Source organism: Chlamydotis macqueenii, chromosome 4 (assembly GCF_036417535.1).
Source record: "Chlamydotis macqueenii isolate bChlMac1 chromosome 4, bChlMac1.mat, whole genome shotgun sequence".
Taxonomy (NCBI): domain Eukaryota; kingdom Metazoa; phylum Chordata; class Aves; order Otidiformes; family Otididae; genus Chlamydotis; species Chlamydotis macqueenii.
The window spans coordinates 21,950,626-21,977,012 of record NC_141559.1 but is presented as its reverse complement, the minus strand read 5'-3'; the positions used below and the strand labels follow the sequence as shown (position 1 = coordinate 21,977,012).

Genomic DNA, 26,387 nt, shown 5'->3' with positions numbered 1-26,387 from the left:
CCGTACACCTGCTACGCATGCGAACGCACCCGCCCCCCTGCACCCATGGACCCATCCATGCCCGCCACACACCTACGCCTACACTCATGGACTTATCCGTGCCTACCACGTACGTGGACGCACCTGCCCCCTGCAGTCCTGGACTTATCTGTGCCCACCACACACATGGACACACCTAACCCCTGCACTGATGGATTCATCCGCGTCCAGTGCGTGAGTCGCCACGTGAGTCTAACGTTACCCCACAGTTTTGGGCCTGACCCTGTTCAACATCTTTGTTGGCGACATGGACAGTGGGATAGAGTGCACCCTCAGCAAGTTCGCCGATGACACCAAGTTGTGTGGTGCCTTCGACAAGCTGGAGGGGAGGCATGCCATCAGAGGGACCTTGACAGGCTGGAGAGGTGGGCCCATGCCAACCTCATGAAGTTCAACCAGGCCAAGTGCAAGGTCCTGCACCTGCGTCGTGGCAATCCCAGGCACAAATACAGGCTGGGCAGAGAATGAGGGGAGGGACTTGGGAGTGCTGGTGGATGAGAAGCTCAACATGAGCCAACAATGCACGCTTGCGGCCCAGAAGGCCAACCGCATCCTGGGCTGCATCAAGAGGAGTGTGGGCAGCAGGTTGAGGGATGTGATCCTGCCCCTCTACTCTGCCCTGGTGAGACCCCACCTGGAGTACTGTGTCCAGTTCTGGAGCCCCCAACATAAGAAGGACATGGACCAGTTGGAGAAGGTCCAGAGGAGGGCCATGAAGATGATCAGAGGGCTGGAGCACCTCTCCTATGAGGACAGGCTGAGAGAGTTGGGGCTGTTTAGCCTGGAGAAGAGAAGGCTCCGGGGAGACCTTATAGCAGTCTTCCAGTACCTCAAGGGGGCCTACAAGAAAGATGGGGAGAGGCTGTTCAGTAGGGTCTGTTGTGACAGGACTACGGGTAATGGTTTTAAAATAGAGGGAGGTAGAGTTAGATTAGATATTAGGAAAATATTTTTTACAATGAGGGTGGTGGAACATTGGAACAGGTTGCCCAGAGAGGTGGTGGAAGCCCCATCCCTGGAAACGTTCAAGGCCAGGTTGGATGAGGCTCTGAGCAACCTGATCTAGTTGGGGATGTCCCTGCTCCTTGCAGGGGTTTGGACTAGATGACCTTTGAAGGTCCCTTCCAACCGTAATATTCTATGATTCTATGAAATACAGAGTATTCCTTTTCATTTTACAAACTCAGGTGTTGTAAGAGGGTTAACTCTTGTGTTAGCAACAATTTATGTCTGACAAAAATTACTCCAGAGTGGTTTTTTTCCCCCTGGTAAAGTCCGTGAAACCTATCAGTGCTGTAGTAATACTGTGTCATTATCTGCAATACATAAAAAACATCACTTAGACAAGAGAAAAGCCCCATAAGAAGCCTTAGCTTATAGGAAAATGGAGCTGCTAACTGGAAAACCGAGATTATATTCACTAGTAGTACAAGCAAGTAATAGTAAAAGTAGAAATCATTGGAAAACCTAGCCTAGCACCACTTGATACACTAGGTCTAAAGTGCTTTCTCCAGATTTGGATAAATTCTTCCACTTCCTGGCATTAAGGGATGCAGCCCGTTGAATTTAAACTGTGTGACTCTGATTCATAGTTAAGGGTACACTGCTACCCCCAAAGATCAACTTGTCCCCTAGAAGAACAGGTATTTAAGGTAGATGAGGCTTTGCCATTCTCTGAAGAAATACCTTTCTCTACTGACTGCAGAGGAAACCTGAATGATGGTTGAGATGGGTGCTTCATTTTCAAATACTTGAAGTTAAAAGCTGATCTTTAGTGGTTGTGTTACTCCTCTAACCTGCAAAATCTTACCTCACCTCCTTTGTGTTTCTTCACAGCCCAGATGATGGATAGTGGATGATCTACCAATCCATATAAATGCCTAATTCATTTTCTAATCTTAAAAAACTCCTGACTTTACCTTGGGGCAAAGCCTTCTAAAGGTTAATTATATTTAAGTTAGATGTCTTTCAATTTCCTAGAGTACTTTCTCTTTCAATGATAAGAAAGTATTTTTCATATTACCTTCTATATTCCTGTGATAGTTCCAGACCTGTACTTTTAAAAAAAGTTGCTAAAATTAGCTACTTATCTCCTTGTTTAGATGCTTAAGGAATTTCAAAAGAAATGCAGTCTAAGCTTGGAAATCCCTTTTGCGCTGCCTATTCTTTTAAAACTCCAACATATAACTTTTTGACACAAGGCGACCTAATTGCCAAAATATACAGTGACAGCCCAATACAGAGGCACAGACAATCTGCAACTTACATTATATGGTGCAAATCACTTCTATGCATGCAGATCAGCAATATCCTGGATTGCTAAAGCCTTCACTTTTTTTTTTCAGCAGGAAAAGTAAAGCAAAAATTTACATTCACACACAGATTGGTCCTAAAACGCTGCTAAACACAGAAAGCCTGTTATCAAAAACCAGCTATTCAGCTCTTTTCTCAATGTCTAGTCTTCTTACACTTTGAAAAGAGTTTACTTTCTTTTTTTTTTCTTTTTTTTTTTTTTTATATTTAACAAAGTGTAGATTTCAGCCACGCTTGCAGTAAAACTGAGTCTTTTATAAAACCCTACACAACTAATCAACTTCAGATGTTGTCTTTTTATGCAACCCTTTATGGTTTAACTTTACCTAACTCAAATTTACCACTCTTTTGACAACTCAAAGTATTTTCCCATCTCTCTGACAGCAAGAAAAGGCTCATTCCGCACATGGATCATCGCTTGGGCCCCGAAATAACACAGTTTGGCTAGTGAACAAAAATGCCAAAGTAAGCACACAAGACCCTTAGTAGCTGTTACGGGTGATGAAACCCAGATAAAAATAGATGGATGATGTGCCCCCTTTAAAGCATTTGGAAAGAACCATGGAATTCATTTTAATATGGCGCAAATAAAGCAGAGGGACAGATGTCTCCTGCGGGCAAGCACAAGAGAAACACAAAATAAAGCATGCTATTGTGTCTCCCCACTGCCTGCCAATATGAGGCAGTAGGGATGTTTATTTTCTTTCCTCCTTTTTTTTTTTTTAATTTCAAGGATTAGAAAAGATTGATTTATCGAACTGCTGAAAATCTACAGGAAGGAGTTGGAAAGTCCAGCACTCCTCTGATAAAGCAAACAGGTTCACTGCTAATTAGTGAAAGAGCGTCTTCATGGTGAGAAAAATCAATTGCAAGCAATAAAAGAGTGTTTAAAGGATTTTGCCATCACATTTTGTGACAAAATTATCATGCTGATGGCATGAAGCCAAATGTCTTCCTAATCGCCTTCCTTAGGCTGCTGGCATTCATCACACAGCTTTCAAGCCATCATTTCCAAGTCTCATTTTCTGGCTCCTGCATCATCTTTGACAGGAGGTGGCCAGTCCCCTGAAGACCTCTGTAACCATCTTGAGGGTCAGCAGGCCTGTTACAGCTTAATTTGTAGAAGAAATCTCTGGCTTTACATGCCTTGGAGATCTGTAAAGGTTGGGGTCCTACCTCCTGGCATAAAGGAAATTCTATATAGATTGAAAGCCACAACTTACTTCCACCCATAGCTCTGAAAATTTTATCCAGATAAATGAGGCCAAACCTCCTTGGCCCTATGTGATCTGCACACCCAGGATCTGGGGCAACCTATGCCTGATTTTTTCAGCCGAAGGCAAAGCATCATCCTTTCCCCATCAACTAATTTGAGAAAGTTGTGGTCTGCTTTCTGAGATTTGTTCTTAATTATTGCAATTGGAAAGAGTAATTCTGTTAAGCTGGTCTCATTTTCTGTAAGTACTTAATTACTGTCAGAATTGCTTACCCTGTTTGCTTCCTTCCTTGTAACTTTGCAAAGGCATGGCATGATTATTCAAACCACACTTGTGTGTAACCACATATCTGATTGTTTCCACATGATACGGATTCAGCAAAGCCTTTAGACACATTTGTATTATCCAAATAACACCAGTAGGGCTTGTTGATAAAATACTTAAATGTATGGATGGCCTTTTAAAACAATAATCATGATATATGGGTTCACAGAAAGACCTTAGGTATTTAATATCTTCCAAGATACTCTCTCAAATCAATAACCACTGATTGATTTTTTTTTTTTAATTCAGAAAGGATGACACCTGTCAGTGGAAAGATTAGTGCTTTATAATCACCATTCAACATTAATGCAGCCATCACAAAAAACTATACATAAACAAGCAAAGTCCAAAGCCAAAAGAGTCAGATATTAACCAAACCCTCCTGTGAAAAACTGAAACAGCAGCAGATTGTAACAAAAAAAAAAAAACCTGGATGCTGCCATCAACATCACTGGCCGAAAATGGCACCCAGACAGAAGTGCAGTTGCATATGTTTTTTCAGCATTGGCAGGGTTTCTTCCTCCAAGGTGCTCACAAATTCTGCACTCTGGCAAAATATAAATGTGTTGTATCTTTTCTTGGTTGGAAGCTTGTAAATACTTAATTTTGTGCTAACTCCAAGTGATTTTTCTGAATTTGCTTTAGGTTGCCTCTTCAAAGTTTGCTCATGCAAAGATGCAGATGAAGGCTATACAGGATCAGCACTGAGCTACCTAGGGGACTAGGAAGCATGGTGCTTTCTTACACAGGATCCAGGCAGATGCTAAGCTGACCACTGGGCTTGTGAAGGCACGGTACTCTCTCTCAAAGCCATATGAGACACAAAGACCATAGTTTGGGCTATTGTACAAGGAAAGTAAGGCAGGCAGTTTCTAATGCCCAGCTCAGTACCCCACAGCTAACGTCAGAACTTTGCACAGGGGGAGGTTTTCTAAGGGAGAGAAAAAGCTATTCCTCATTTTCAGAAGTACCTAGATCATTTGGTCATCCTTGCAAAATACTCCTGTCAAATTTTCTGGTGACAGAGAACACGCTGCCTGCATGTCCCAAGCACTGTTAAAATACACAATTTCTTATCTGAGTTTATCCAGACCCAAGCATTGGCTTGGGGGTTCTTTTTTGTTCCCTAGGATCAGAGTATCCTTTCTTAGAGCAGAAATCCAGGGACGATTCCTCTTCAAAAGGCATCCCTGGAGCTGCTGCACTCTGAATCTACTGTCAGAGTCGTCTAAAAATGCTGCATATAGCACAGCTGGGTGGGAAGGAGAGATTTTCAATGCCCTATTCTTGAATAGCCCACTGAGTTAGTCTATTTTGTTAACAGAGCTGTATGAAAATCTTAACAGAAAGCTCATTCTTTACAGGCGCTGCTATTTTATTTAACATTATACATTATAGGTAATGGCCAGTCAGAATTTTGGGTCATGTTTAACAGAGGTTCACTGTGGCTCCTGTAAGTGTTTGCATTCACTAGTTTGTGTTTCAAACCCTTTGTACCTTGCCCTTTCCACCACTCACACCAACGCATACACCTCCTCTCCTAGCTTCCTGCTCCAAAGGAGTCTGCATGTTGCCACAGACTTTCAGCCTTTACTTTGCCGGGAACTCAGAACGCTGAAGATACAGGATTGGGCCTTCTGCACCCAGACATTGCACTGGGCACGCTCCAAAGAGCTGGACCCCTTCATTGTACCGTGTCCTTGCTGTGCACTCCCAAGCAACCATAAATCCAGAAGTAACGAATGATTCAAGTGCTGCTGTTCTGCAAGTCAAGTCCCCCAGGCGAACCCAAGGCAATATTCAATTCCAGACCCTTTGGTATTACAAACTATTTCCAAGTTGTAAAGTCTTATGACTAAGTAAAAAAGATCTAGAAACCAATAGCTGAGTTTAAATCTCAATAGAAAAAGATGAAATAATCCTTATTGTCTCCCTACTTTCACTTGTTTCTAAAATGGCTAGAATAAAGCACAAATTAATCTTCCTTTAGTAAAAGAATACCTGCTACAAATTATTGTTCTGCATTAGTAATGTAAGCTTTTCCTACTGAAGGAGACAAAATCCTACATTTTCAAAAGTCTAACTCATTCCTCACCACACCAAACCCAGGATGTTTACTTTTTCTGCATTTCAATCAGCTTAGCAAATAAAACTAGACTGGTATACCTCTGTTCCTGCTAGCACAATACTGCCGTGTTAAATCAAGGATTTAATTTAAACATTTCTGCAGATGAATTTTGGAAGTTCTATTTAACCTTTGCTTTCAATTTTCTACCTAACTCTGAGGATTTTTTTACGACTTAAGAAAACCTGCACGACTAAAACAACAAGCTAATCTAGGGGCTGGGATTAGTCATGTCTCTTTAAATAAAATACATATTTTGAAGCAAGAAAATGAGCAGATAATCACTTACACCCATACAACATATGGGGAGAGTGCGATATGGCAATGTTTTGTAAAGGAGGCATATTTTCAAAAGGAGCTTCTCAGTTTTGTGCCTGAGACTCCTCATTTCTCACTCCTTGCGTCCCGCAGCCTGGGCTGGACTCCCTAAAAGAGCCCAGCCTGTGCTTTTTGAGGTTGTATATAGTAATAATCAACACTGAGTCTTTGCATTTGACTCGTACTTTTGGCTTTTAGTTTGCACATTCTCAAATTTATTTCTGTAAGCCTGTGAGCAAGAGACTCCCATGGAGAAAAAAAAAAAAAGGAGTACAGTGTGAGTTTTGTTTCAAGTCAGAAACTTTGGAGAACATATACTTTTAATTGATCCATTAAATCAAGTCTGTATGCCTTTAGCCTTGGACCATTTGAAGCTCCCACAGCAGCCAGCGAGCCGAGGGGGGCTCATTTTGGTGATTTGGGGATTGATTTCTGAATGCTGCAGTGGAGGACATTTCTGCATCATCCCCATGAATGAGATTTTAGTCTGTGTTCTTGTGAATCCGGCCACAATACCTAAAAACATTCTCTCCTCAGTATTCAAAATAAATACATTTTTCTTCCAGGGAATTTCAGGTTTTTGATATAGTGCTTATTCTATTGTTGCAGAAGATGAGAAGGGAGCAGGTTTCCACAAGAGGGAAGAAAGCTGCAACAAAACTACAGTGATTGATGCCAGGATTAAACTATCTCAAGGCTCCTAATTAATAGCCTCTCTTTAGCAACAAAGGGAGCTCTCAGCTAAGACTCTGGGTCTCCCTGTCTGAAAGAAAGAAAATTAAATTTCCAGGATAACTTTCAGGTGGGTATTGCACTGGATGAGCTTTTCCAACAAATCCAGAACTACAGGCCAACATACTGTCTTTGAAGGGGTCCCCATGAGTTGTGCTTTTTAAAGAGCATCCAGGGGGCCTAGGCACAAGCCAAGTTATATCCTGGCTAAAACAATAATGCAATAAAATGGGACAAAAAGAGAAGCAAGCTGACAAAGCCCTGTGCCTTCTGCCTTCTTTCTAGTGGGTCCGCAACCGCGCTTAGCAGCTACGGCCAACATGTCGCCCTTCCAAAGTAAATAAAATAAAATCTCTGTGGCCATATACTGCAGTGCAGAAGAATGTCAGGAAGTCTGGTCTGGCTGGGGGAAATGCTAACAAACCCAACCGCAGCAAGGCAGTGCTGGAGGGAGAGGGGACGGGCACCCGCAGAACTTCAAAGGAAATGTTACATCTGTAAGGAAGAGAAAGGATGGCTTCTGGTCTCTGCTAGGAGAGAGGTTTCACCCTCTCCCCTCTGGCCATTTGGAGGTGCCCTGTGTAACTTCAGGCCTGGCAGCTGCTTGGCCTCATTGATGAATCCTTTCAATCCTCTTACAGGACTTGCCTTTTGTTAACTAAGTAACAGCTTTCCCCACCCCATTTCCTATCAGCTTGCCATGTCAGTAGCTAACACATCCCACACTGTCCACCATAATAGCATACAGCAAAGACAGGACCTCAGATTTCAGTAGATGTAGTGAAGAGCATATCTGGATTACCATCAGTGTAGCCCCTTTTTTACCCTTTACGACAATCAGGATGACTCAAATAAGTACTGTTCAAATGGCTGCAGAACAAACATTCTACTGTCACACAGTGCAAATGCATTTGTGGAGGGGGTTCACCTGAAACTCTGTTTTGCACAGAGAATGGGGGTTAAGCATCCAGAAACATGTGAATGGTTTGTCATGCTGCAGCATCTGGTACAGATCAGATGAAACTTGGTGTGCGAGGACCACAAGCAGCCACAGTACATGCCTGACCACCTGGAAAGGAGTTGATGGATCGAAAACTGAAGAACTGTGCTGGACTATTCACACATAGATGTATTTTTCTTTGTCATGTAAAGCTTCCTACAGGAATGCGAATATAAGAAAGATTCCATGTACTCTGTCTATGTCAGTCAGAAACATTTTGCACATCTAACATCTACCCAGCACAATGGATAAGTGTGAAAGAGAGATTATGAGCTGCTCGACTCCAGAAATCACTCCACACGGCAACAACCTCCAGTAAAACAGCCTCACAGCTGCTCTAAAGTATTCCAGCTGGTAACACATCCTTGTGAGGAACCATCTGCTAGCAAGAGTGCATCAATACCACACTGATATGCCTATAGTCTCCACCTTGCAAGCTATAGATGCAAGCAGTGCAGCAGGCTTTTGGCATCCAAAAAGCTTGCATAGTCCCTGGCTTGAAAGATCTGTCTTCCCTTCAAGCCTGTAAGGGCTGGGGAAATCAATCCTCCAAAATAATGTCTTCCTAGGTACATTTGTTGACAGTGAATCAGTTTGTGCTCACAAACAATTTTGTGCACCCTTTGCATCCCACTTACACTCTCAGACGGGCCACGAGCAAGATACAAGTGATGTGGGCAAGGCTACCAAATGATGCGCCTCACTGCCCATCTCTGCTCACCTATATTTGCCAACACGCTGTGAAGAGATGAAGGAGCAATGGCTGGGACCTTGGACCTCAGTGGACCTTGAGTGCCCAGAAACAGCCATTGGAAAAGGCTGGGAAAGAAAATCCTCTCCTGCCATGCATTTGGGGAGTCATGGGGAGAAACTACACACACGACTCAAGAGGTAGCTGTTTTGGCATCCTTGTCTGCTTCACTTCATACTAAAGGGATCTTTAAAAGGCAGAAGAGATCCCCACCCTGGGTGAACACTTAAAATTTCTGTTTAAACACACTGAAAGAATAAGACAAACAATTTTTTCAAAAGGTCCTAGGTAAAAGCCTCTTGGTGATGGTACCTGTTGTGAAACGGAAGCCAGTCTGCTCTCCTGGCACCAACAGCAGGCACAGAAACCCTTGCAGCTCTGAACAACATGTCCTATGTACAGAAGCTCACATCTTCTCCCGGCTAAACGCCTCAAAAGCAGGACTAGAGCATGAGCCTTGCTGTCTCAGTAAATGCAACACACTGAATTGGCTCAGTGCCAAGCTGCCATACGGGGAGGATGCTCTCGGCACCAGGGGAAGAACTCACATATGTGGCTACCCTACTTCCTTCTTGAAAGTTCTTGGCTAAGTTGGAAAAGTCAACATTGGTCAAAAATAAACCAGCTCTGTACTCATCAAATGTTTTGCAGGGTAAACACTGGGTAACCAGTGCTCCACCGCAGGAATGTCAGATTCTCCCATGCTGGCACAATACTAAAGGGACTGTTCCTGAAGGTTAGGGAAGTTTATTTTTACAACTTTGCACAGTGCCTACAAATCTTTCAGCCACACAGCGTCTGGTTCAGGCACTGCACTTTGAATGGCTTTTCTGTTGGTGCAGTAATTAAAGGTATCCCAGGTGACACCTCATCCCTTATCAAGTTCATTAATTTAAGTGGAGTTATTTGGCTCTCTACTTTCTATACTTCATAATGTGTTTCTAACCTTTAAAGTGACATAGGCAAGCAGCAGATTGCAAGGGCCCTTATTAACAGTCTATTAAAATATTTTATGGCCTTTATTTTTATGTTGCCATAGGGAATCAAGTATTTTGCTGTTGTTTAACAGACTCAGGATTTATGTTGCGAGAGCTTCACCACAGGCTAACATAGAGAGCAGTGCTAGGAAATTAACTGGGAGAACAAACTCCCATTCAGCAGCCCTTGTGCCGTAAAGCTGTCACACATGGATGGCAGCAAGGGGCCTTTCAATGCAGGCCCTTGATCTGGTTTGTTTTTTTAAAAAAACCTGATAAGACAAGATGCAAGGCTCTGGGGCCACGCTGAGAATCAGCAAAGGCAGCACGCGTCTTGAGAAATAGATCTGGGTGTCTTCACCAACTGTATATAGATACACATACGTAAGCTCAGAAAGGATCTTCCTGGTCACCTGTGAAATAACGTGGTCTGTGGCTTTTTATTCTAGAGCTGCTGTACCACATACAAATTTTGCAACTGAGTTAGAGCCAATAACTTTGGGAGAAGACCATGATCTTACCTAGAAGACTATGATTTTACCTAGAAGACAACTATGATATTACCTGAAAGTTTTCCAGAGACTGCAAGCCCTTCACATTCCTAGGAAAGCTCCCTCAAAGGCAAATTCCCTCCTCTGTTAAAAATCTGCACCTAACTCAAGCATATCCAACATCAAGACAACACATGCCTTGGATTTAGAGATTTAACTTTGTCCTGCTTAGGTATTCTATTCAGAAATGACAATCAAGTCCCTTCTGAAATTCTTGTTTTGATAAACTTCCTAGAGTCAGCTTGGGGTCTTCCCAAATTTATATGCAGTTTCTCTTATTTCTTCAAGCATAAAAAATAATTTGTAATGAAGCACATGTTTGGAAGGGTATCAGCAACATACTTAAAAGTATTTTAATTGCTTGTGTTTTCAAAATGTTTTAATGAAGTCAAATCAGGAATAGACACTCATCTGCCAAAGAACCTATAAAATATTTTACAATGACATTCTAATTGACATAACTGGTTACATAAATTCCTGGCATTTTAAACAAAGAAACTAGAGATTAGCACAAGCAAGATTATTCACTAGGCAATTATTATTTCTGCTTTAACTATTAAGGCTTTGTTTTTGTGCTCCCCCCCCCCTTTTAATTTAAATGTCATACTGCAAGGCTTTCTAGACAGATTTTGTGTGAGTAACCTTAGAAAGACTGTTCTCAATGAGCAACCCCATAGCACTAATGCATGACAAGTAGTCCTATTAATAAGTGTTATTAAATGTAACAGTCCTTTAATGCCTCATCCAAGACTGAATGAAAGACTGTCATGCTGGGATTAGTCCTGGACATCCAGGAGAGACCGCTTCTCCCATTTCATCTTACAGTGGAGTAATAGCAAAAGAAATAGAGGCACACCACAGAGCAGCCTGCCCACAACCTGAGAAGGGACAGACATGGTGAATAGGCACCCTATGGTTCCCTGAGCTCACTGGGGTCTTCTGCATTTTTACAAGTTTCAGTCCCCTTTTCTCCCATCCCTCAAAGAAGCAGCTGCACCTAAGAAACTAAAACTTCACCCAAAAGACTATGCCAGGTTGTGGCACACCAGTGGTACTGCAAGTCTTCCCTGCTGGGGAAGTTTTAAGGGAGGCTGACTTAGTTTAAATTAAAGCTGCATCCGCAAGAGCAGCTCAGCAGTAAGAACAATAACCTCGCTGAGAACTGCCTTACAACTGTGCAATTCAGTCATCTCCTAATAAGCTCCCCTCGCGGCTCTTCTCCCACTCCCACTATGGAAGAGAGGGGAGAACCAATTTCCAGCCGTGTCACACAACACTCTCCTTTCCTGGGTGGGCAGTAAAGAGCTGACTCCCAACAATTTCCTCCTCCTGAAGTTCATTAGATGTTTTTATTAATTAGCAGGCTCCCCATCTTATCATGCACTGCACCTGAAATCCCACTTGCATTTTTCAAGCAAGTAATTAAAGGCAGAGTGCCTGAATAAACAGGCACTGACAGACACTAGTATTCTATCAATATAATGAAGCAGCTTGCTAGACAGTAAGATGCCCTGGCTCAGACGTTAACCGAGTCCAAGGGCAAAACATGACATGGCTAGCAAGCACATCCTCTGATGTGGGCACTCCCAGGGTAAACCCTTGGTAACTTTGCTGAAACTAATCAGGATTCTGGGGAGAATTTAGGTCATTAAGTCTGTCAGGGGCCAAAATAAACAGAAAAGAAGTAAGGCTGCCAACCTCAGAGCACAGAGGAATAGTAATGATCAACAATTTCAACACCTTCCCTGTAGAGACTGCAATAATTAGCCGATAATTATTGACCATGATTTCCTTTTATATACAGGGAGTAGGAGGTTACCTGCTTCAAGGACAGCAAATGCAACTTTGCTTCCTCCATGCAAAACTGAATGGAAAATGTCACCACTGGCAGACAAATCCCAATAAAGATAGTGCTTCATCATCAGTCACTTGTTAGTACTTACTAGAAACCACTCTGCAGTGCCATAACCCAAAGTATTTGTCCCTGGTTACCACTGCTGCCGGCAGAGTTGGTTCCCCTGTACGCTCCTCAGAGAGGAAGGGGGGCATAAACAGCAAGACAGAAACAAGCAGAGAGAAACAAAAAAAACCACAACTACTTACTTGATATTGTCAAGACATCCGGATTCAGGTTTCAGTATGGCAGTATGATGAAACATTTTATAGAGAGCAATCCCAAGGAATATGACATTAAGCTGCAATGGGAAGGAAGGGAAAATAAAAGCGTTACGTGACATGACACAACATGATGGGGCGACAGTCAGCTTTTTCTCTGTAACAGATGAGTTGCTGTAGGAAATTAGCTCTTGCTAATGCACAGTTTTATACTGACTGAATCACAGAAAGTTGTCATGCATTTTACAAGGTGGGCTGGCCTGTATACTGCAGGACTGGTGATGCCACAGTGTTACCAAAACTGTGGTACTGCATATGTTACTGATATGGGGCTGGTTCCAACACCAACTGTAGTGCTTCAAATTACATTATGGAAAATTTAAAATCTTTGCTGTAACAGCTCTTCTGTGTCTGAGAGGTGTACAGCTGTGAAAAGTCATTCCAAGCACCTTGCTTAGGCAGTCTCATTCTAATGAAGCAAAGAAGCTTCTATTAAATATGGTGTAATGGGGGAGATGGGCAGGGAAATCGCAACTGCTGAAGATGCTTAGCCCAATGCAAAGCTGAAAAATAAAAAGGAAGAAGAGTTTGATTTGTTCTGTAAAAGACATGATGGTGTTTCAGTGCCTCAGTGTTAACAAGGCTGCCAATTCCTGGAAAGTTCCCCCAAAAGCCCAGGTCCGGGTTTGAGTCATAATAAAAAAGGGAAGATATATTTTTATATTTTCATATATTATGAATGAATTGCTTAAGGGAAAAAAATTCCAACAGTTGTAGCTGGTGGCACAGCCCCCTCCCTGATATGGAAGGCTGCTGAAATGGCCACCAGTTGCAGGAAAAGTAGGTGAATCAGGGTTAATGTCTCCATTGGAGTTAGAGCACCTGGTTTACTGTGCTAGTCAAACTGTTGTCTAATCAAAACAAAGGATGGTTTATTTAAGCCATACTGCAGCAATTAAAGTATAAGAAACTCCAGCTGCCTCTAAAGTTGGGTTCTCTAACTTGTTGCGGTGTTAGCTGATATGCTGGCAATGTGCTAACCGAATATCAACTTCTGCTGGGGAGGAAAAACCCCCATCAAACCCCTCTTCCAGTTTGGACTTCATTTCATTCCTTCTACTCTAGATTTCCCTTTTTTTTTGTATGAGTGATGCAAAGCTTCACTCTGGAATTCAAAATGTGGGCAGGGGGCAGTGAGTGGCATCAAAATAGAGTATGGCACTTCTAAATGTCCAATGGTAGAAACCAAACTCTGCAAACACCTGCTCTGAAGCTCCCCAGCCTGTTCTGATCAAGTTTTTTGCAATGCCAAGAGCCTCTTGCAATGAGGGTCTAATTGCTTGTGCTAGGTAGGGTCAAAGAAGAACATGGCTTTCTCAAATTAATCTGTGTAAATTAAAGATAAAGAGACAGCAAAAGTTTTATTTCTTGACCTGAGAGATGGAGTAGTTAATTAGGAGTTCTTACCATAATTATCAAGGTCGCCGGTCCTATAAAGCTCCAAATGAAATAGGTGTCAAGTCGGAGCCAACATCTGTAATGAAACACAGGGGAGAGAAGGCATTCAAGGACTGCGCACAGGACATACATCAAGAGTGAGCGAGTGACAGAGAAGAATGTGAGCTGCAAAACATGCCGGTGGGAGACAGGAAATATTACATTGCTTGTTCATTTAAATGCTGAATTATGTGCCCAATTTCTGACAGCGCTATTTATGGAGTAAGATAATTACCTCTGGAGGAAGCAGAGAGAAATGGCACAAGGCCTAGTTGCTAAGGCTTTCTGCATCTGTTGGAAAAAAAACCCTTAAAACTATGGGTTTTTTTAAGGAAGGGATCCAAGGAACATCCATGGAGCTGCTTCTTCACTTTAAGCTCCTCTTCACTGTCCAGCTCTGATGCAACGCAAGCTGTCTGTCAGCTGTGAAGTGAGATGACATTTCTCTGGCAAGCAGATCAGAGCAAATTTGGTGCAAATAGGAAGCACAATTTGGATAACAGAAGGCTGAGGTTTAATCAGGTTCAGCAACTTCCCCGTTAGAGTGCTTTATTTCCCTGAACCTCTGGAGTGTTTTGTTTCCACTAGTGTTTCGAGGGTTGCATATGGTCTGTGCTACCACATGAAGTTGATTCATGGCCTAAAACTAAATTATTAATCACTTAATTTTAACCACATTTAATACTCCCCACATTTTTTAAGGCCCTTGGGAAATTACATTTCCATTCCTAGTTCATTCCAGGAGACAGGAAGATAAAATGAAAGTGACTGGTTACAAGACAGATGAATACAAATTCTAAGAAAGTTTAGCAGGACATTTAAAATAATAATATCTTGTGTTTGGAACGCTGCAAATCACAGCTCTGTTTATACACAGAGGACTAAGAAAGCATAAAACCACTCTTATGCTAAACATCCAAAGGAATTTCGTAATTAGGCAAGCGACAGGAACTGTATCATGGTAGAAGAGATGGCAGTTCTCACAAATGACAGCTCTATTGCACGTGCTGAAAGTTTTCCCTTCCAATGGACTTTGTGACAGGCAGAAGGGTCTGTGCCAGCAGCCCCACAGAAGAGATCTGCCTACCGAGAGAATGAAACATGCCCTGAACCTCTATGACTGTGAGAAACCAAGACATGAATAAATTCGAAGATGTAGATAAAGCTTCTCACTTCCCCCCGACCATAAAATTTCAGGTCTCGTCAGTGGTGAAGATGTATCGATATATATATATGGTTGTACCACTATTTGTCACAAATGAATATACCGTCACTTCTGCGATCGTCACTCCTGAACTGCTGTTCATCAAAAATCTTCATGTGACAGCATCAAAATCTTAATGCAAGAGGCAAACAGAAGCTTTCAGAGCGATTGCAGGGGAATCTTGTTTCCTCTGTGGCTGCTGAACTTCAAGGTGATTTAGATGCAGCTGATAATGGAACAACATGACTGACTAGAAACTATTTGAGTCAGATTTCCTGTAGGAAAGGGTTTATGTGATCATGACATCTGTGTATTACCCATAATAGCATCTGAAATGTCACCCAATTGCAACTAGATTTGACAGAGGAATAGAGATTTTAAGGATAATGAAGTCCCTGTAAAAAGTCCTCCTCCTGATGCCTGAAAAAAGACGTCCGTATAGCAGCAGCTCACACTTTACACAGCATTTCAGACTTTATACCTACCTCACCTCATAGGAAAAAAGTGTAACTAGTGCTTATGCCTTAGCTGCCACATGAATCAGGGAATACGTAGCCCCACAACTTTTTTCTACTGATAATAAGAGTGCTGGTGCGAGGTAGAGCACTCAAGAGGGTTAGATTTTTTTTTTTTAAATAAAACATTTCCAACTTTTTTGCCAGTTTAACATTTAAAACGTCCCCCAGCCCCTGCTGCATAAGAGTTGGAAGTACAGTGCATTTTATTTGCCAAACAACTTGGTTTTCCTTCAGCATAAAGAATGAGCCGGCTCTTGGAAAGCCCAAGGAAGAGAAAAGACATAAACTCTCTCTTTACTCCTTAAAGTATGATGGTCAGCCATATGGTCACATCTGATGCAGCTGTTTTGAATGTATGCAGACTGGGGCATGGGGAAAATCGGTGAAAGTTGAAATACAGCACAAGGGAAAAGTCACGCTGGGCTGAGCAAAGAAGCGTGAAGCAACTGCTTTCCTTTCCAGCTAGCTAAATGGATGAAATTTTCCACCCTGTTCTGCTAAAAAATCTGTCTCTTTGATTGTAGAGCACAATTCAGTGACAAAAGATGTGGATGGGAAACAGTAGAGAAGCCAGGTCCTGCCCTCAGGATAAGTGGGGGTCAGGCATGGAGCAAAAGGGTCCCCTTCTTACAAGAGATGGTTTCATCCAAGCAAAAGTACAGCTTGCAAAAAACCGAGACGGCGGGTTTTTTTTGCCTCTCTGTATGCTTTAAAGAATGTGATGTCATTTTTTATTTATCTGAATAGAAAAATCACCTTTCTATGAAACTATGTACGACACTCAGTTTTGGGCAACTAAATGGAAAGCTGCAGGACTGCCTCTAATCTACAGAGGGACGTTAAAAAGTCGGGATTTTTTATGGTCATCACAGAGATGCAACTTTGAACCTGTTCAAATCTCATTAAAAATGCAAATTAAGACCAAAACATCAAAACACAGGCATCCCGTCAATTGCGTTGAGGAGCTGTAAATTGCTAATCAGACAAGTACGACACTGAGCTTTTCTCCCCTTAAAAGACAAAAACCCACATGCACAATGAGCTGCATAAATGAGCTCTTCAAAACAAGGAAGCAGTCAGGCAACTTCCCAAAGTTGCTAAATTTGGGCTACTGAGTTACTTCTGACCCACCATGCACAGCTGCATTGTGAATACGGACTTGCTGCATTGCAAGTTTGGATTCCGCTCCCATTAAGCAAAAGACCTGCTTCAGGGCTCAGTACAAGGCACAGCTGAGTAGCTGAAAGTCTGTGGATGCAGGGAATGCTGTTCAAAACCCCCTGCTTCTTCCAAGAGTCACACCAGCGTATTCAGCGCTCATAATGAGCTCTGTGGTGCTGCTTTCCTTTACTTTCTCATTTCCTGCTTTTCCACAGTGACAAGTCGCTATATTCACCTAAAGCTTTCCCCAAATAATAAAGACTACAAAGAGTTTACTCTATTTTCTGCATGAAGAGAAATCAAATACTAAACCATCCCTGGTGTGCATTAAATATAACCAATAAACAATCATTAGCTGCCATTGGACCATAAAATTTGAAGAGCCCTAAACATATCACGGTGTTCATGTGAGCTCAGTGGTTTGTTTCATGTAGCTATAAAACTTCCTTGTCTGGGTGTGGTAATTGGATACGTATGCACAAAACATGCCTTTCAAGGGTACAATATAGATTCTGCTTAATGCAGTCCAGCATCCGCATTGTTCATGCTTCCTCCTCAAATATCCAGCATGAATACTGAAAATAAAACAAGTACATTGGAGCCACTCAAGACAGACCGTATTGTTAGAAGCTATTTTCCGAGTAACATTAACATGCATAAAATGTCAGCGGCTGGCTGATGAACTTGGTGGCTGTGTACATACACTGGGCTTTCATGTTGCTTTCTAACAGCTGGATTGCTTACCATGTATATATCCTGCTTTATAGCATACCAAAAAGGGGGAGAGGGAAGGAGAAACAATAGAGAGATTCTTCTCATGATTAATTAGATTACCAGTGGATGAATATACCTACAAGAACATTTTCTTATCTATATTGAACCATTCAAAGCATAGCCCCTTTCCTCTGAGATGTGTAAGAGGCACTGACATGAAACCTAGGACAGTATGGGAATATAGAATACCTTCTCGCTGTCGATTTTGGACGGCCGGCTACTTGAGTGAGTCCTCTCAAAGGGAGGCTGCTAAAGTCTGAATCCAGCTTTTACTGTACTTTGGATACAAGTTATTTTCAAACGCTACCAGCAACTGCAAATGCTATTTCCCTCTGTATTTTGCAGCATTGCCCGCTACAATGCTTGACAGCAGACCTGGCCAGGAGATGGATGGATTTGGTTAACACACAGGACAGGGCAAATGATGCAACTTTTTAAAACAGCAATCCCAGTATCTTCTATTTTTTTTTTCAGCAAAATTCAAGATGTGGCCATTTAAGACTCAGAAGCTGAAGACCTGGCCTGTAGAAATGGTCACTTGAAGTTCACATGAACATCACCAGAATCGCTTCAGCAATGCTGGAGGAATACACTGTCTGCAGTGAGGCTTCCTGCTTTTCACCTTTACTTTAGAAATTACAATCAGAACAAGGCAAGATGCAAATTTCTGATTTATTTAGGGGAAAGGGCCAAACGTGGCTCAGCTGCCTCACATGAATAGTCCCTGCTGGCCTGAATGGGATGATCTTTTAATGGAATCACTACATTGCTGCTTGGTTATAAAATGAGTGATTTGAACTGCTAATATGAGTGATTTGAACTGCTCTTAAACAAAGAACTAGCAATAGGAAAATGATCAATTCCAATTCTTGGAATAATTAAGTGTAAGTGAGTATCTTTACTGGGCAGCTACTCCAAAATGTCAATACGAATACTAGGATGCTTCAGAAAATCACAAGCATCAAGTACTGTGCAAAGAAACAGAGAGAGAAACAACTGCCTGTTCCTGGCTATGTAATCTGGGCTTATGTTACAGGAGGGTTGCATTTAGAAAAGAAAATCAAATCAAGAAAACCTGCATTGAGTGTCCAAGCAGATCATTCTGGGATGTATGAATGGTGGCACCAAATGCAAGGCAAAAAAACAAATAACACTGACAAACAGCTCCGTAAGTCCTGCTTAAACAAATGCAATAAATAATGGAGGGAGGCAAGTAACATATTCCAGAGGATGTTTTACAGAACCTGGCAAAACCAAGCCACTTCTTGCAATCAAATTATGTATGCCTGGCATATAGTTCACTACAAATTCTAATCAGTTCTACCCTTCTAATAACATTATACAGAAAAATACATCATCATCCATCAACCAGATGGAGCATGATAGTTATACAAAACATATTGTATGTTTTTTATTTTCCACTACGAGAATGTGATAAAATTGTGCACTCTGGAATTAGAGATTATAAATAAATACTTTAGGCTCTGTAAATCACTGTAAATATTTATTTGCAAAATATTATATATACATGCTTAATCATTAAAAGTACTACTTTAAGCTGTGGGGAGGAAGAGAGATTTTACTGGTGCAGAAATAGGACTGCTGCCTTCTCAACAAAAATATAAGTTTTGTTGTTCACCTCCAGCGAATTTCAGCCAAACTTTCTGCCTCCCATGCCATGGAAACATTTGGGCACTCAAGGTCTGTTGGGAAAAGGCAGTGTATCCCATGAAATATTGTCCTGGTTTCAGCAGAGATGGAGTTAATTTTCCTCTCAGTAGCTGGTGTGTTTTGGATTTTGTATGTGAAAAATGTTGATAAAACACCCTGATGATATGAGTTGTTGTTAATGGGACCAAGGACACTGTCCAGCTTTCCAAGTCTTGCTAATGTGCAGATGCAGGAAGCTGGGAGAAAGACAGACAGAATAATTGACCCAAACTGCCCAAAAAGAGTATTCCATGCCATAAATGTCATGCTCAGTATAAAAGTGGGGTTTGCCCATGGGGAGGGCATCCATTTTTCCATTTTCTCCATCTCATTTCTCTCTTGCTTGCTGGCATCACTCTCTCTACCACGCTGGCTCCCTCTTCCCCCTTTGCTTGCTGCTCTGTTTTGTTTCCATGATCACTGCTCAGGACGGGCTGTATCGGTCATTCGGACATCGGGTGGTGAGAAATTGTGCATTGTTCATTTTGTATATTTTAATATCCTTACATTCTGTTATTATTGTAGTTTTCCTTTGGTATTTTAGTAAACTGTCTTCATCTCAACCCCCGAGTTTTCCTTTCTTCCCATCTTCTCTCCCCCATTCTGCTGGGGAGGGGGAGTTAGAAACTGTGTGGTGACCAGGGCTCAACCATGACAAATATATTTATTTTGCTGTGCATCATAAAGGTCTATATATTCATTTAACAAGACTGGAAACATTTTAGCAATGCAAAGCTGCCATGGTGCTTTATGGGAGCTGTGGTTAGGTGCCATATGTTCCCACTCTGTACAGCTAGCCTGCTGTGTGCCACTATCTCCCACAACCTATATTGGTGCTCTGGTTGTCCCTGCAGAGCATCAGGAGGGACTTTGTAAAGATGAGGGTGGATGTAAGTCAATTGCTGTCTTATGTCCAAAGCGACACCCTGGGCTTGGGGATGTCCTTTTACTACTACACCCAACAGTTATACAGTACTGTACGAGAACGCAGTTGGTGCTAGGTTTCATCACAAACTACCTGCAATGCTGGATTTTCTTGGTAGGCAGCTCAAAATGTTGAGAGAGAAGTCAAAAGGATCATTCTTGTGCTACAAGCCCTGTGATGGTAACACTGCAGAAGTTACAGGGTGAACAGCATGGAAGGCAGCGACTAAAACACCAGAATAAAAACTGGACTGGTGCGGACACAGCTCCAGTGATTACAGATGTGCGGGAGCATCTCAGCTGGCTTTCCAGAGACTTACAATCCTTCCAGCTGTAACATGTTTGAGGCTCAATGTGCCCCATGTAGGCCACTGTGAAGAGACAGGTCCTCCGTAGAAACATCGCAGTAAGAATTAATTTGTCTAAAGGGACAAGGCAGAATGTTTCAATATTTGATTCAATGGGAACTTATATATTGCTCAAGAGGGAATGTGAACAGAAGAGTTTGTTGGGGCAGAAAACAGGTGGCAGCTGATGGAAATAGTCTTCTCCAGAAACTGTAATCAGCTGTTGTGTTACTTTTTCTTCAACCTCCTAGGCCTGTCAAAGTCAGTCAAATGACTCTGGATACATTAGTAGAGATCCTTGAAAACTTACTCCCTCCTACTTCTATCTCTGTGGATCATTTCCTTTCCATAAAGTATGACATTTATACAAATTCAAATTGCTATTCTTCTACTCATGGGAAAAACATGATGCAAATATCCAGCTGGTATCCAAGCCTACCTGCTGGCACAGTAATGGATCATGAGCAGCTCCACTGCTCTACAAATTTGCTTCCACAAGGAATCAAGTTCATATATAGCAATAAGGTTTCATGCAAAAAATTTGCAGTTGAATTTAATAGAATATCAACTGCTGCCATGGCCTGACCTGATCTATGCTAAAAAAAGAGCTTTAAAAACGCCACTGGCTCATTGCTATGTGTGCCTCCAGATTGAGCCCTTAACTCAGTTAAAATGACAGGGGAAAGGCAACCTGACAAGGGAAAGTAAAAAAAAAAATTCATTAAAAACACATTGTTAGTGCTATTGTAACAAAGCTGGCAAAGAAAATCAAAGGCTGGATTTTCCCTTTGTTTTCCATTAGACAGTGTTGCATGATCATCTAAATTCTGCTTTGATACCAGCTTCAGCAATGTTGAAAATATTTAAGAATATTCATAATGATAAATGATGTGGCTGTTCCAATTTGCAAAGAGTCTAATGCACTCCAAAGTCACCACCTATTTGGCTTGCAGGCTCTGGTAATTTGATAGAACACTTTAAAAAGAGGAAGAAGAAAGTAGTGTTTCATCATCCAAATGAGAAATACTCTGTGCTTAGAGAAGGATGACCTTGCTGATACCGTACAAAACTGAGACTTGAGATAGCCACCTCTGCTGATGTTACCCAACAATCTGATAAAATTTTCCCCAACTGACTTCCCCCAAAAAATACCTTTGCAAATCATTTCATAGTGGGGAATTTGTCCTCTATCATCATGGACTGTGTTGGAGACACAGAGATAAGGCAAAGCATGCCTCCTGGCTGACCTCTGCCTGCACAAGCCTTTTTTGCCTGCCAGGTCTCTTGGTTCTTCACTTCCCTTTGTCGTCCCCACTCCCATCCCTCCTGACCAGATCCAAGCAGTGTCAAGCTCCACTTACACTTTGTCTGTGCCATAGCTCCGGTAGTCCACTGCTGCTGATACGGCAACAATCAGCGCAGGCATGCCGTAGCCAACCAAATAGAAGTACTTCCTCCGGGAGTGTTCGCTCTCAAAAACCTCCACCAGCATGATGTAGAGCTGTACCCCCTCCAGGAACATCCAGGTGAAAGCTGCCAGGAAGAAGAAGTGCAGGAGGGCAGCAAAGACAGCACAGGCAATCTGTGTGCAGATTGAAAAGAGCAAGGGAAGGTGTTTGTACCATGCTGAATTAATACAATAGTCAGGATTACTCTTACTGGGAGGTTTGATAAGGATGAGGGAGTTCTTATTTTCCCTTCACCAAAAGAACTTTTTTTTCACTTGGAAAATGTGTGTGAAGTATTTTAAAATAGACACATCTCTGCATATAGAAATTATTCTCAAAGATACAAAGGTAGGCAAATAAACATATAAAGATGTACATAGTATAAGCACATTTTTACAATCTGCTTATTAAACATACACACACACATTATTTACAAACGGTGCACATACAGCCTCTGAAGTCACAGCAGGCATCAGCATCTGACTCCCAGTTAACAAACAAGGGGCCCAAACCCATGAAGACTCATGCACAGAATTAAGGCAGTGCTGGAACATATCTCACTGCACAGTCAAACATCCCATGTGCACGGAGATAAGAGCCTCTGGCAGGAGCAGAAAGCCTTTTGCCTCTTACCGGCTGGTCAGTCCGGTTAATGCCGATGAGGAAGAGGAGTTCTGCCACAAAGAGGCTGATGCACAAGTTCTTGTGAATCGTATTGCGGTCACTCTGCAGCCCACGGAAGAAGCAGAAAGTGAAGATGCAGATCAGGAGGCAGACCAGTGAGAGCAGGATGCCAACCCATGTGATAAAGTCCAGGAGTAGGTCATGGACTGCATCGCTGTGCTGAAGATAAAACAAAAAAAATTCATCAGTCGCATGCTGCATGACTTCTAATCCATCCCAGACACAGAGTGGGGTTGTCTGAGACTAATCCCCAAATATTTGTATCCAGTTGCCAAACTGTGGCACAAGGGATCAGTAGCAAAAATCCTAAATGGACCTAGACTTGAATCCTGTATCAAGAAAGCTGCAACCTGAAACACACACTTCAAAGTGTCTGGCAAGCTGCAAGTGCCCTCAACAGACTCAGACCCCAAAATATCCTAGAAACAATGATGCTGCTGTTGAAAATATCAAGATGTCAAAGCTAGTCTTGCGTACAGCTCCATCTTTTGCAAAGATGGCAAAGGAGCAGACAGACAGTATAAAGAAACATTGAATGCTGTGCTTTGAGTGTAAAAATGTTTCATGCTAACAACATCATGGAGATTACAACAACAAGTCCATTACAACCATTTACCAACACTGAAAAAAATCTTCCTTGAAACATTCACAGAGATGTGTGAGCTTGGAGGCTTTGGGCAGATAGAGATTGCTTAAATGTCTTGGTTTTTTTTTTTTTTTTTTCTCTTTTCACCAGGGAAGGAGAAAGAAAATTTGATTTTTCTTTTTCAAACCCTGAAGCTATATTTTAAAACTCATGGGAAGTCAGACTGATCCTTGGAATGCTACCCAGAAAAAAAAAAAAGAGATATTTTAACACAAATTTGCTTTTAAATTGCAAGAGAACAGTGATTTTAAGACAGCCTGGAAAGCTAATGATTCCCTGTGATGAACTTTTAACATGATTTTACCTCAAAGCCATGCAAACATGGCCATTGCAGTGGCAAACTCAGCAACAAACTTTTGCAAGGGGCAGCATAGATGTGCCTTGGCTGTGTTGATAAAACACTGCTAAATTGCTCCTGAGCTTATACTGCATGTCCCTCCCAGAAAGAGGATGGGGGTGCTGGGACCCTGACACTGAGGGTATCCCACCACCTTATTCAGGCTGTAAAACTCACCCATAACTCCTCAAGTTTCCACCAGATGAGGTGAAATTAGAGCTATCATTACTTAGTAAAATGTAAATAAGAAATGAGAAATACATGGTGAGGTTAAGTGGTTAGAGGGAAAGATTGGCTGGAAATCTCTGGGGGCTTTTGAAAAAGACCAGAGAGGCTTGAAACTCAGCTTAGTGGTCCACCAGCCTGTGTTATAAGTGGGATGCATGTTCCCCTCCACTTCTGGCATTTTGATGACTTAAGGCATTATGTACACTGGCAAATACAATAGTATCACACTTCAAAAAGCAAGGACAAACTGGAAATATTTTCCTCCCCATGGGATAAAAGCTTATGACAGATGGAGGGAAAAGGTGATTAATGTACCAATTTTCTTTGCCTGCTTGCCCATGATAAAGCCACATCAAATGTCAGGCCTTGCCTGATATACACTTTACTGTGTCAGCACCTGTGAGAAACAACTCAAACCTTTCAGCTTTTTGGCTTTATCAGCATAAGTGATAGGCATCAAATGATAATGAAAGATGAGAAGCGACCTTCCCCTCCTTCTCTTCCATGCTGGAAGTTTTCTCTCCAGGGAGACTTGGAGGTGGAGAGATGAAGGCTCCTTTCCCCCAAACACTCTTGCAGCTTTTCCTGAGTATTTCCAATATCTAAGGAACTAGGGGTCGCAAGACCAACAGGGAGGCAAGAAATCCTTATGTGCTTACTGCAGATCATGACAGAAATGCCTATTCCAGGCAGTTCCTTCAGCAGCACCCAGAAAACTGAGAGATGAAGCACACATTGTTTTCCCGGCAGTTACTCACTGCTTTATCTACTGTCATTCCAGCTCATTCATCCCTCTTAACTCAGTGGGAAAAAAATGTTCATGCAAACCTTGCACCTTGGAAATCATTCTTCCTTTCATCCGAAGCTGCTGGGGAACAGCAAGAGAACATCTTCCTGAGCAACCCTGCCAACCCACCGGATGAGATTGCCCTGCCAGGCTGAAGTGACCAAGAGCTCTTGGGCTGGGCCAGTGGGGCAAGGCAGCTAATGAGGGCAAATGCAAGGAAAAAGAAACCAGGCAGACTTTGGCCAGATGCATCCATTCCATCCATATGCAGCTAATGGCACAGATTAATCTATCCCAAGACAAAGTTAAGCTGGCACAGGGAAAGCTCTATAAGGGCTTCTTCCCCTATATGAGATAAATCTCACAGGTCTCAGCTCCTGTACCTCTATCATGAAACTGTAACTCTACTGACTTTAAGATATAATGCAGGGATTAGGGGTGGTTTTGCTCCTGGAGAGGGATCCTGCCATCTAGGTTCATGGTCTTCCTCAGGGAAAGGCTGCCCACAAAGCTCACCATGCTTAGCAAGAAATGCAGACTTCATTGCTGTACTATTATTATTATTATCATCACTCTTACTACTCTTCTTTTTAATATTAATCACAATGATAATACTGATTTTATGTGCATAACACCCATCCTTGTAGTGCTGGAAAACAACCATAAAAACAACTTATCTGTAATTACAACCTCCCTCCCCAAACTCAACAAACTCAGAAAAGAACAAACAGAAAGGAATAATAACAATAAATTGGTAACAAGAGCAATTAAAAAACACCTTGGGGGATAAAAAAGTATGTATTTGTGGCTTTTCTAGTAAAGTCCAAGAGAAGAAGTGAGCTGGTGTTCTGGTTTTGTTCAGTAAGGGGGGGCCTAAGGTGGCAGCTTCTGTAGGAAACTGCTAGAAGTTGCTCCCCTTTGTACAGTGGACTCGGCCAGGCCTAGGGCGGACCTGCTGCTGGCCAAGGCCGAGCCAATTGGTAGCAGAATGTCCCGTGATAACGCCTCTGCGATAACGTATTTAAGAAGGGGAAAACAGAAAAAGAAAGGAAAGAAGATATGAAGCAGCTGAGTGGGGGCAGAGAGGGGGAGGCGCGAGCCTTGTGGGCCTTGCAGGCTTCACCCTCTGGCCTCCTGCCGGGCAGCTGACTGGGCCCAACTTGGCCCGGCCTGGCTGCAAGAAGTGGAGAGGAGATGAGCAGTTGAAGTGAATAAGATGTAAAAAGGATCCTGAGAGGCGTCTGCCAGCCTGTTGTGAGGAACGGCTGCAGACGCCAAGGTCAGTTCAGAAGGAGGGGGAGGAGTAATGCGGCTCCTGGCCAAGATTCCCCTGCAGCCTGTGGTGACGACCATGGTGGAGCAGGTTGTCCCCCTGCAGCCCATGGAGGTCCACGGAGGAGCAGAGATCCACTTGGAGCCCGTGAAGGACCCCACACAGGGGGAGGTGGATGCCTGAAGGCAGCTGTGGCCCGTGGAGGGCCCGCTGGGACAGCTGTTCTAGAGGGACTGCACCCGTGGAAGAGATGACCAACACCAGAGCAGTTTCACGAAGGACTGTGGCCTGTGGGAGGGACCCCACGATGGAGCAGGGGAGGAATGTGAGGAGTTCTTCCACTGACGATGACACAGTGGCGTAAAACAACATGTGATGAACTGACCG

General features: G+C 42.6%; 1 protein-coding gene across 1 annotated transcript in view; it reads right to left on the bottom strand.

The window, feature by feature from the left end:
• The window catches only part of ADGRL3 (adhesion G protein-coupled receptor L3), a 553,885-nt gene that overhangs the window by 39,064 nt on the left and 488,434 nt on the right, over positions 1 to 26,387 (bottom strand). The window contains exons 16-19 of the mRNA XM_086746193.1: positions 22,679 to 22,888; positions 21,959 to 22,179; positions 13,930 to 13,996; positions 12,451 to 12,542 (exon numbers count right to left, since the gene is read on the bottom strand). Of these exons, the coding sequence (XP_086602319.1) occupies positions 12,451 to 12,542; positions 13,930 to 13,996; positions 21,959 to 22,179; positions 22,679 to 22,888 (590 nt within the window). The remainder of the gene's footprint in view (positions 1 to 12,450; positions 12,543 to 13,929; positions 13,997 to 21,958; positions 22,180 to 22,678; positions 22,889 to 26,387) is intronic.